This window comes from Equus przewalskii, chromosome 32 (assembly GCF_037783145.1).
Source record: "Equus przewalskii isolate Varuska chromosome 32, EquPr2, whole genome shotgun sequence".
NCBI lineage: Eukaryota > Metazoa > Chordata > Mammalia > Perissodactyla > Equidae > Equus > Equus przewalskii.
This window is the reverse complement of record NC_091862.1, coordinates 9,417,465-9,430,071: the sequence shown is the minus strand read 5'-3', so window position 1 is coordinate 9,430,071 and position 12,607 is coordinate 9,417,465. Positions and strand designations below refer to the sequence as shown.

Sequence of the window (12,607 nt, the reverse complement as noted above, 5' to 3'; positions counted from 1 at the left end):
TCCTTTGTCGCAGTTGAAATTTCTTCTGTGATCAGCACTTGATTAGCCATGGCAGGTCTCAATCCTAAAACGTTTATGAGATGGGTAAGCTTTCTGTAGCATTGAGTCTTTTGTTCATACTCGAAGCTGTCGCCTCATTCAGTTCTGCTGAAACCTGTCGCCCACCCTACGAGGGAGGGCAGCACCGGGGGCCAGTTTTCCCAGGCTGGCACTCTATGCGGTGGTGAAGAGCTGCCTTGGTTTACATGATGGGCCAGAGTGTAGGCTGGAGTTAAGGTGTTCACAGACGTGGGGATGCTGGACAGGCTCATAGTTCCCTTTAAGTCATGTTTTCATAAGAATTTCTACAGTAACACACTCGTGTCCATAGACTGAAGGGGATTCCAATGCCAAAGAGAAGTCATGTGTGGATTTCATGATTTTGGGTGATTCAACTCTTATACTGTTCTATTAATGCAGATATTTAAGAATCAGCATTAATAAGCCTTCCTTTTCGTTGAAAGAAAGCTTCCTGTGGGTTTCTGCCTCATGGTAAAGCTGATCTCAGTCTGGTCTCCTCTGAAATCCCTTGTAGCTTTGGGATGCTTTGGTGGTAATGGGATTAGATTTTGTGATATCCGTCTTAGATTCATGATTAATGGGATTAAAAAAAAATTAACAATGCTGCTTCTTTAAAAGGAAAAGAGAATAAGTCTGCCTAATTCTGCTATGTACTTTGCTACCCATATGAATAGTACTTTTATAACTATTGGAATAAAGTCAACAGATAAGAAACTGGTTAGCCCTTCTCCCTTTTAAAATTGTAAAAACTTGCTAACAAAGTGGTGAAACTTGCCTTGAACACAGGTCTCAGAGCCTAGCCTAGTTTTTGCCGGGTCTGAAATGATTACTTTGTGTTTAATTTGAAAAGAGTTCTCCGGTTCCATAATCTAGGGGTGATAAACGTATTACCTTTATGCTAGGGAAAAAGACAGTAAAATGTGCACAACATCCTTTGTAACATATAATCTTATGTGTTAAAGGCATCTGAGTTAATTTTGAGTTCTCTTTAGGAACCACAAGTATTTAAAATTTGAATCTTATTATAAATGCTGACACACCCTAAAAGCTAGCGTATTGCAAAACCTTCTGCTATTTGAATTAAGAAAAGGAAAACATTAATGTTGGTTTTGATAACAACCTTGTAGCTTTCAAACTGTACTTCAGATATTCAAACAATAAGCCAGTGTTCACAGCAATGCTATTCACAATAGTTGCAAGGTGGTCCATCAGCAGATGAACGGATAAACAAAATGCGATATATGGTACATAGGTGGTCTGTACTGTGGAATATTATTCAGCCATAAAAAAGAATGAAGTTCTACGGGTAGCCTAGTGGTTGGGTTCGGCATGCTCTGCTTTGGCGGCCTGGGTTCAGTTCCTGGGTGCAGACCTACACTACTTGGCAGTGGCCATGCTGTGGTGGTGACCAACATATAAAATAGAGGAAGATCGGCACAGATGTTGGCTCAGGGTGAATCTTTCTCAGCAATAAATAAATAAATAAATAAATTCTAATACATGCTAAAACATGGATGAAGCTTGCAAATATTTTGCTAAGTGAAATAAGCCAGACACAGACGGAAAAATATTTATGAGTCCACTTACATGAGGTACCTAGAATAGGCAAATTCATAGAGACAGAAATGTTTTGTAAATAATTGTATTCATTTAGCCAGTCATTTTGAAATATCTATATTCTCATAAATTATTACTTTTTTATGTTTTATAATATCTCCTTCAAGAATTATTTTTGTCACTTGCATATCTTCATAATTATATGAACAATTATTAAACCAACTCTAAATTTTAACCAGTTCAAGTGCTTATTGCCAATCTTTCGAGACCATGATTTCCCAATTTGCAAGTTTTAAATTTTGATTCATTTTCCCCTCAACTGAAATCCCTCTTCAAGGATTTTTTCCCCCGGGAGAGCACGTGGTGGCTTATGTTCTAAGCCATTGCCTATTTGAGGATGCCTTCAGTGCCTTCCCTTGTTAGTAATGACTTCACTGTTTCTAAAATCTTGGGTTCCAGCCTTTTAACCTCAAAGTTCAGTAAATGTGTTCTCACTGTCTTTTGGAATTTAATATAACAGAGACATCTGAAGCTCGCTTTTCTTTAAATTTCTTTCTTGATTATCTGGTTTTTATGTATTAGAAACATTGTTTTTTCTGTATCCTTGTAATTAAAAAGAGTTTCTAGTACATGTCTGGGTATGAGTTTCTCCACATTGATTTTTATGGAATAAAGAAAATTCCTTTGAGCTGTCTATCCCTTGGATTTGCTTGTTTTTTTACAAAACTTTTTAAAATTGTGGTAAAATACACATAACACAAAATTTACCATCTGAGCCATTTTTAAGTGTACAGCTTAGTGGCATTAAGTACATTCACATTGCTGTGCAATCGTCACCACCGTCCATCTCCAGAGCTCTTTTCATCGTGTAAAACTGAAACTCTGTACTCAATAAACAATAACTCCCCATTCCTGTCTCTCTCAGGCCCCTGGCACCCGCCCTTCTACTTTCTGTCTCTATGAATTTGACTACTCTAGGTACCTCATATAAGTGGAATCATATGGTATGTGTCTTTTTGTGACTGGCTTATTTCACTCAGCATAATGTCCTCAAGGTTCATCCACACTCCAGCATATTGGAGAATTTCCTTCCTCTTTAAGGCTGCATAATGTTCCGCAGTATGTTTATATCACATTTTGTTCATCCATTCTTCTGTCAATGAACCCTTAGGTTGCTTCTACTTTTTGGCTATTGTGAATAAAGCAGCTGTGAACATGGGTGTACATCTCTTTGACACCCTACTTTCAATTCTTTTGGGTAATACCCAGAAGTGGAATTGCTAGATCATATATTATTTCCTTTTTTTTTTTAAGGGTATGCTTTTTGGCGAGGAAGATTTGCCCTGAGCTAACATCTGATGCCAATCTTCCTCTTTTTTTTTTTTGTTTCCCCAGAGCCCCCATACGTGGTTGTATATCCTAGTTGTGGGTCCTTCTAGTTCTTCTATGTGGGATGCTGCCACAGCATGGCTTGATGGAGCAGTGTGTAGGTCCACACCCAGGATCTGAACCAGAGAACCCTGGGCTGCTGAAGCAGAGCATGTGAACTTAACCACATGGCCACGGGGCCAGCCCCCATATGGTATTTCTATGTTTGATTTTTTTGAGAACTGCCATGTTGTTTCCCATAGCAGCTGTGCCATTTTACAACCCCACCAACAGTACACAAGTGTTCCAGTTTCTCCACATCTTCGTTGACACTTGTTATTTTCTGCTTTTTTGGTAGCAGCCATCCTAATGGGTGTGAGGGTGGAGTTTCCTTGTTTTTTGACTTGGTAACGTTTTCTTCAGTCAGGTCTGATTGTTCTGATTATTCTTTATGCCACTTGCTCTGGCTTCTTAGAGAAGAACTTTTAATACATAGATTGGCCCCTTTCTCTATTCTCCCTCTGTATTATCTTCTCCTTCAACATTTAGTATCTTTTTCTTCTTCATTCATGTTCTGGGAAAGCATCTCTACTGAGTCAGCATCACTGATTCGACTTTCCAGACTCTCCATTCTGCTCTTTCCTGTTGGTAAGGCAGTTCATTCTGCTTTTGCATTGTTAGTTTCTTAAATCTTCCTTCATTCTAGTCTGTTGTCTCTTCACGTCAGCCTGGTTTTTCCTTATGACTTTCTGTTTCCTTTTCACAGAGGCGAGTCTTAAATGCCTTTGAAGACTAGGTGCTTCTGGAACTTTCCCCAGCTCCCCCAGTGAGGCACATGTTTCTCTGGTCCACAGGACTCTCCTGCCTGTGGCATTGTCTGCGAGGCTCTTGGCTGCCTCTGCAGACATCGAGGTTGAGGGTTGGCCAACAGAGAGCAGATGCTCCATGTTGTCTGCCCTTCTCATTGCCCCTTCGCTAGTGGTGGACCTCTTGTTAGATCTAAGGGCAGACAGGGAGATGCATAGCATCTCACTTGATTTTTACTGTCCAGGCCTTAACAAGTACAGCTGCCTGGCAGCCATAGAATTTTTCTTACTTTTGTTGACTAGCTATCTGATGTAACAAACCAGGAATCACGTACTCATGCCCAATGGGCTGCAGGCAGCCCCCAAGCCTTGTTTTCGGGGCCTGCAAAAAGTCTAATATTTATCATTTTAATGCCTTAAAAGGGAGCATGAGTTCTCCAGTGCACCACAATGCCCACCCCTCCCTATTGTCTCACACCCAGCCCACTTTCCTCATTTACAGTTTCTGCTTGGTGCCTGAGTTTGTGACCCCCGCCCTGCACATTTAGAAGGCATGACCCGCACTAGACCTCAGTGTACACTGCCACAGGGCTCTACCTGTGTCAGATCCCACCTTCGATTCTTAGCTCCCTGCAGAAGTGGGAATATTCATTTGTTTGCCAACCCACACATATTCACCAGCCCCACCACGCCCCTCAGTTGTGCTTGGGGCTGTGGACACAGCACCGAGTATGACAGAGGGAACCCGTCTTCTCTTTGAGGTCAAATAACGGAGAGTTATTAATGTTTTGCAAGAAGTGGTGGTAGCAGCTTGATAAAATCCTGTCTTTATCTTCATCTTGATTGTCTGACTCCTCTCCTGGTTACTTAGAATTTAATCACGACGATCAGTCTTTTTTCCTGTAAGAACGTTGAAATCAGATCAACGGAGCTGGTATAAAAAACTCACTATTTGCTTTGTAACTAAAACCCAGCTTAGCTACAAGATTATTTGATGTAAAAAAATGTTCAACTGTGTGCATGCATGGGACTGTTTTGGCTGGGGATTACCAAGTGGTCAGACGAGCCGGCTCAAAGAAGTCAGGTTGATCTCAGTTTTACAATATTTGGCTTCTTCATTTGGAGTTTTTGCAGCTTGTTTGTCTGTCTGATAAGCTACCAAGGCTCTCACAGGCTTCCTTGCCATCATGGCGTTGGTTGGAGAGCAAATCTGTGTGGAAGATGTGCATCTTTAGGCATTCGGAGAATCTGACTCTGCAGACCCATTTTCCACCTCTTGTCTGTTGAATGGTGGAAATATATTGAGCAGCTCTAGGAACATCGTGCTGACTTTTCTTGGTGCATAAGGCCTGGATGTGACAGTTTAGCCACCTGCAGATGCAATTAATTTGAATGCAAAGCAAAAATGCATTCCAACAGGGCTGTTTGAGTCCTTGCTTGTTGACAGTAATAAGGTCAAGCTATCTTTCTATTAGGGTCCTCCATTCATCGTATTATTGGACATTTGTATGCTAGAATTTGTAAAGTGCTTTTCAACAGTTATTTCTCATTTGCTAATGAAATGACAGCATTAGCAGAGTTCAAGGTTATGAAAATGGATACCGGAACCTCCAGAAGTTTATTAAGGGCCATCTATGCACCCTGTGCTTGGCGTTTATAATTATACTGATCCTCACGCAGAGTTAGTGGGAGGTCAGACACCAAACTCAGGTCTCCTGACTCTGCATCTTCTGCTCTCTCCACCACCCTTGGCTTTTGCTTTTCAAGATGTATTTATCGATTAATTGAAAAGGTTTTGAAGAAGCAAGTCATGATTTTCTATCTGAGAAATGTAAAAGCATTGACCTATTGCTGAGCTCAGAAAATGTTCCAAGAAGCTTTCATTGCCAAATTCTGATTTAGTCATCCGGGCAGAAATAATAAATGCTTACTTTGGTTACTGTGAGTCAGGCTACCCTGTGTTGGCCATAAAAAGGGCAGAGACACTGCAGGTGAGGCCGCTGCAAGATCTGCTCACCTCTGTCTTAGACAATAAGAGTGATAAATGGTCCTCTTTGTAAAACTTGGGGTTGATGTACACAGCCAGCCCTTATGAATAGCATTAGGGGGCCCATCCCGGGGCGCAGCGGTTAAGTGTGCATGTTCTGCTTCAGCGGCCTGGGGTTTGCCGGTGCGGTTCCTGGGTGTGGACATGGCACCACTTGTCAAGCCATGCTGTGGTAGGCGTCCCACATATAAAGTAGAGGAAGATGGGCATGGACGTTAGCTCAGGGCCAGTCTTCCTCAGCAAAAAGAGGAGGATTGGCAGTAGATGTTAGCTCAGGGCTAATCTTCCTCAAAAAAAAACTATTAAAAAAAAAAGTATTACATTGCTGTGCATCAGGGAAATGCAAATCAAAACTACACTAAGATATCACCTTACACCCATTAGAATGACAAAAATAACTAAAACAAATAGTAACAAATGTTGGAGAGGTTGTGGAGAAAAAGGAACCCTCATACACTGCTGGTGGGAATGCAAAGTGGTGCAGCCACTATGGAAAACAGTATGGAGATTCCTCAAAAAATTAAAAATAGAACTACCATACGATCCAGCTATCCCACTACTGGGTATCTATCCAAAGAACCTGAAATCAGCAATTCCAAAAGTCCCATGCACCTCCATGTTCATTGCAGCATTATTTACAATCGCCAAGACATGGAAGCAACCTACGTGCCCATCAACAGATGATTGGATAAAGAAAATGACGTATATATATATACAATGGAATACTACTCAGACATAAAAAAGAACAAAATTGTCCCATTTGCAACAACATGGATGGACCTTGAGGGAATTATGATAAGTGAAATAAGCCAGACAGAGAAGGACAATCTCTATATGACTCCACTCATATGAGGAATTTAAACATGTGGACAAAGAGAACAGATTAGTGGCTACCAGGGGAAAGGTGGGGTAGGGGGTGGGTACAAAGGGTGAAATGGTGCACCTACAACATGACTGACCGACAATAACATACAACTGAAATTTCACAAGATTGTAACCTATCATTAACTCAATAAAAAAAAATAAATAAAAAACATATTAGAGAATGATTGCTTATGAAATGGCTGATTCTGTACGAAATACTTATGGATAGCCAGCTCAAATCTAGTTTTCCAAGGAAAAAGCCTCAAATGCAAGAAGTGCTGGTCGGCATATGGTTTAGGACTGTGGTATTTTTATCCTTCCATTCTTTAATCACGGATAAGCCCAAGAGACCTGCGACTTTGTGTCCAAACCTGTCTGTGCTAAATAAGCTCCTGCTTGAACGTCACAAGTACTGTGGTCCCCTTATCTGCAGGGGATGCGTTCCAGGACCCCCGGTGGATGCCTGAACCCCAAAGGGTACCAAACTCTATATATCCTGTTTTTTCCTACGCGTACATACCTATAATAAAGTTTAATTCATAAACTAGGCACAGTGAGGTTAACAACGATAACTAATAATAAAGTCTGCTTTGGGGCCATTCTTAAGTAAAATAAGGGTTACCAGAACACGAGCACTGGGACACTGCAGTGGTTGATTTGATAACCAAGAGAGCTGCTAAGTGACTGATGAGTGGGCAGTGTCTACAGCGTGGATCCGCTGGACCAAAGGATGAGCGACATCCTCGGCGGAAGGAAGCGGGATGGTGCGTGATTTCATCACGGTACTCAGAACAGCGTGCAACTCAAAACTTATGAATTGCTTATTTCTGGAATTTTCCATTTGATATTTTTGTCTGTGGTTGACCTTGTGTGACAAACTGTAAAGTGAAACCTTGGATAAAGGGGGACTACTGTAATCACTTGGGATTTAATTAGATGATTCCATGGTTACTGTAGACGGCTGGCGCTAGGTGACTAGTATTTTAATTTATCTCCTTCTTGTGTGGGTTCTGAAACCGGGGCTCGTGGAGGCCTTGTCATAGAATGTCGATTTACACAGGCTTTTTCACCTTCCTCTCCTCCCTCCCCTTGGCTGGTTTTCATTTTCCGTGGATGTGTCGCTGTGTGTGTGTTTGCTTCCCGGTGGTGGCCTGTGCCGGGCTAGCTCAGCTGACCGTGGAGAGGGTCGTGGTTTGATTCGCTGCTGAATCGGCTCTGATCTCTTTTCCAGTCTGAGGGCTTGGCCATCCCCAGTTCCTGTCTCATATATGAATGCTTTTGGTCACAAGAGTAACAGCTGGTGAGGGCGAGAGAGTGGATTAACTGAGATGGTCACCACCACCAGAAAAACCCCCAGGAAGCGAATTTCCTTTACTGATGGAGGCCTTCTTGTTTCCACGTTTGATTTTGCTCTTGTACTCTCCTCATCTAATGGTCACACCTTGTCCTGCTTGTAAGGATGGAGGAGGCATCCTGAGAAACAGACAAGTTGGCAGGTGTCGCACTTCAAAGGAGAGCGAGTTCTCAACCCCGCTGTGACTCTCTCCACGTTTCCCCTGGTCTTTGCTCCTCGGCTCGCCTTCAAGCGCCCGAGGGGAAAACTGCTGAGATGCTGACGTTGTGCTCCTTGAAGTGTGCCATTCTGTAGGTTAGATCTTTGAGTTGCTGATTTCATGGACGCAAACTTTTGCCTGTCTCTCTAGACACATATCACAGTTGAACATGTTATGTACTTTTGGCTCTGAATGGTAGTGACTGATTATCAAAACTCTGTTATCAGAATTTACAAATGCTCTGTGTATGTTTTACTTGTTCTAGTCCCTAAGCCTTGGGAATAATCATTCACATACTAATCAGAGAATATAATAGTTTCTAACTGGGGGAAGAAGTGGGCTGATGTCTTCTGACAACTACTAGAACTCCATACAAAAAGACAGGATATTTCTGTAAAAAACAAGTGGATTGGCACATATTTGTGAATTTGTTTACATTAACAGCATTTGGAAGCACTAAGTAAAAAAGTCCATTTGAGTTGGTGTATAGCCTAAAATAACCTCCTGGGGAACTTCTTTGGGTAATTTTTCTTTTTTTTTTTTAAAGATTGGCCCTGAGCTAACATCTGTTGCCAATCTTTTCTTTCTTCTTCTTCTTCTTCGCCCTGAAGCCCCAAGTGCATAGTTGTATCTTCTAATTGTAGATCCTTCTAATTCTGCTATGTGGGATGCCACCTCAGCCTGGCTTGATGAGCGGTACTGGGTCTACACCCAGGATCTGAACTTGTGAACCCCAGGCTGCCGAAGTGGAGTGCTCAAACTTAACTGCTATGCCACCAGGCCAGCACCTAGCACCAGCTTTTGAGAGAAGAAAAGGCTATATTGTGAGTCAACCAGCAAGGAGACAGGAGGTGAGGCAAGGCTCTCAAATCTCTCTCCCCAGTCCAGGTTTGGGGTAGAATGTAAGGGATTAGGGAGGGCAGACTGGGATGAGGACAAGTTTCAGTGGGCAGGACTCCAACTAGATCATTTATGGTAAGGGTTAGAAAGGGGCTTCAACGCTGGATCTTCCTGGACGACCGACCCCTCACTTTCGGAAAGGGTCTTTTGAGTTCTGGTCATGCCCTACTCCTTTTGGCTCCATGCGGGCGGGGAATCTTTGGTTGCAGGTGATATTTCAGGTCAAGATTTTCTGCTCTGCGCCTGCTCCAGCTACACGACTTGCAGTTTTGGTTCGCTGCCCCTGAAGAACCACTTCAACATTCTGTTCTTAATAAGATGGGGTCAGTTTAAACTGGTCCTGTGGTTACAAGACCAGCTGGCCAAGAAGAGGTCCTTTCCTCTGTCTCTCAAGTGGTCCACTCGGACCAGGTCCCCAGATTTCCGCAAGCACATTGATCCCATAGCCCCGACTTCATCTCCTCCCGGGAACTTCCCAGGCGAATCTTCTCTGTCGGCTCTTGGTAAACGCTGTGGTTAACACCGACTAACCTTAACCTAACCTGAGGGTGATCTCCTGCTTAGCCAAATAGATGGCATTGAATTTTTTGTCCATTCTCCTTCATGCCGTTGCTTCCCACCATAAACATGATAGATTGATCATTTTGATGGCAATTTTGTTTCTCCTTGTATATTTATTCAGAAAACATTAAGCACTTCATGTGTATTGGGCACACGCATGTGTTAATGTGTATACAGTACATGTACATGTTACATATTGGGTAAAATTTACCCAATCAGAGACTCCTGTTTTGCTGCTAACTAGTCAAATCACTTCACCTCTATGGGAGATCTGTAAGGTTAGTGGTTGGGCCAGAAATTTGCACTCTGAATTTCCTTGCAAAACGATTATTTTGTGATGTTATCTACCTAACTCTCCTGAGCCAAATACAGCGCCATCCACATCTCGGTCTGAGGCTTCCTTTCTGCTTGTTTTTCAGAAACATGAAAATAAAAACTGGAGAGTGGTTCTTTGAGGAACGAGCCAAGAAATTTCCAACTGAAGGTAAATGATCTTAAATTTTTTGCTAAAGTAAAATAATATATTCCCAGTTTAAAAACAGTTGGTGTTAAGACTTCTGGATATAACAACTGTGCAGGGTGTGGCAGACAGGCCTGTGTCTGCCATCCTCCCGTTCCACTCGTTTACACTTTCCTGCCTCTGCCCCTCCACGCAAGCCGTTCACAATCTTAGCTTGTGGTACCTCCCTCTACACCCAACTCTTTTTTTTTTTTTTTAAGATATTATTTTTCCTTTTTCTCCCCAAGGCACCCCCCCCGCCATACATAGTTGTATATTTTTAGTTGTGGGTCCTTCCAGTTGTGGCATGTGAGACGCTGCCTCAGCATGGCCTGATGAGCGGGGCCATGTCTGCACCCAGGATCTGAACTGGCGAAACCCTGGGCCGCTGAAGCAGAGCACGTGAACTTAACCACTCGGCCATGGGGCCGGCCCCCTCCACACGCATTTCTACCTGCTGAACTCTGCCGGTTGGCCTGGAAGTTTCCCTGACATCCTGTTTCTGGGAGCGAAGTTTCCCTCCCTCAAAACACCAGCAGCTCTGTTTTGTACGTCTCTTCCAGAATTGTCGAAAGTGCCTTCTATTATATGATCGTTTCTGCCCTCCTCTTTCCACAAGCAGCAACGGGGCTTTTAAAGTCTTGTTAGTCCCTTACAGCACCAAGCACAAAACCTCGCTTATGATCCTTATCAAAATGATCGAACGGAGCACTGAAGACCACAGCGTGTGAACAGCACTAGAGTTTAGCGGATGTTGATGATTATGACGTGAGCGCATGTCGTGATCATATGAATGGAGGTGTGTATTTGGCCCCTGTACCATGAAGGTCTTAGGCAGTATCTGCAAAGTTGATGTGACAGTAATCGGTAGCCAGGACTTGAAAGGAGTGAACTGAGTGTGCTTTGGGTACAAAAGTGCCGTGTCAGAGGATGTGAGCTGTACAGACAAGAGAACACCTTATCAGACAAGGGCACACATGTGTCATCAAAATAAAGTGGAGGCAGCATGCTCTGAGCTTCCCATCTGTCCGTAGCTGTAGCGTGGGTGGCACCCTGCTCTGTGATGTGTGACAGTGAGGACTGCACGCCAGGAAGCCTAGACTGACCCAGAGGGAATAGAGTGGCTGGAAACTTTTTTTTTTTTTTGGAAAAAGTGATGGTTTGAGGTAAAGAAATAAGCTATTCGGCCTCGACCAAAAATGTGTTGACAAGTAAAGGAAGCCATTGTTTTGAGGGTTGTCACGCAGCTTTTATAAAAGGCACTGTCAACGGAGGTCCTTGTTGGGTCAGCCTTAGATTCTCCACTGGATTATTTTCCTGACCCTCTTACTCAAGAAAAAGTGATATTTCTGCTGAGTTTATTAGAAATCTGGAGGGAAATGGAATACTAATGGGAGTGCTCAAGCAGAATAATGCAGCCAGTGTACGTGACTTCATCTGGGCCTGCGTTTCGCAACACTCTGTTCATTATCGCCCTCTCTCCTGTCCCCAAACAGCCTTGTTAACATTTTTTTCCTAAATACTACCCATCCATGAAAGCTTAATATCCCAGATACATTGCGTATGCCTTTTGGAGCATGCCACAAACTATTGTAAAATCTATGATTTTTTCATCCTCCAAGTACCAGCTTTGGGGGCTATCATCCCCACTTAGTGTGTACTCTAGGTAAGCAGGGCAGCACGGGGTCTTTCTCTAAGTTTTATTACTTTATTTAGTTTCTTTCTTTTTTCTTTTGAGGAAGATTAGCCCTAAGCCAATCCTCCTCTTTTTGCTGAGGAAGACAGGCCCTGAGCTCACATCCATGCCCACGTTCCTCTACTTTATATGTGGGATGCCTGCCACAGCATGGTGTGCCAAGTGGTGCCGTGTTCGCACCTGGGATCCAAACCGACGAACCCTGGGCCACTGAAGCAGAATGTGCGCACTTAACTGCTGCTCCACCGGGCTAGCCCCATTTATTTCGTTTCTTGAAAATGCTTTTTCCTTGGGGGCCTGGGGTCTTTGTCAGGTGGTAGATCAGCGTCTCATTTTTTCACTTCTGTTCCTAGTTGATAAACAATAAGACTGTAGGGGGTGAAATTTCTGTTCTTTCTCAACACCACCTCCATGAAGGCATCTCCTGGAGTTGTTTCTATACATTGCTGGAAGTTTTAGCATTATTATTTCAGTTAGGGAAATTAATTCGCAGGCCCGAACACACATGTGCGTGTGCACGCGTGTGTGTGCACAAGCACACGCATTCCCATCTCGTCGTCTTTTCCTTCTTCCTCTTCTGAGTAGATAAAGCAGGTTATCACAGTGGCCTGCTTGAGCTGGATGGAGTAGGAAAGAAATGACACTGACCTCCTGGGTTTCTCTTTCTTGTCTGTGACTTTCCCCAAAAATGAAAAC

General features: G+C 43.1%; 1 protein-coding gene across 12 annotated transcripts in view; it reads left to right on the top strand.

Moving 5' to 3' along the window:
- Positions 1-12,607, top strand: part of SYTL3 (synaptotagmin like 3) — an 86,258-nt gene that overhangs the window by 17,756 nt on the left and 55,895 nt on the right. For all 12 annotated transcript variants that reach the window (XM_070602853.1, XM_070602851.1, XM_008524936.2 and 9 more), the window contains one exon: positions 10,136-10,200. In XM_070602853.1, coding sequence (XP_070458954.1) covers positions 10,136-10,200 — 65 coding nt within the window. The remainder of the gene's footprint in view (positions 1-10,135; positions 10,201-12,607) is intronic.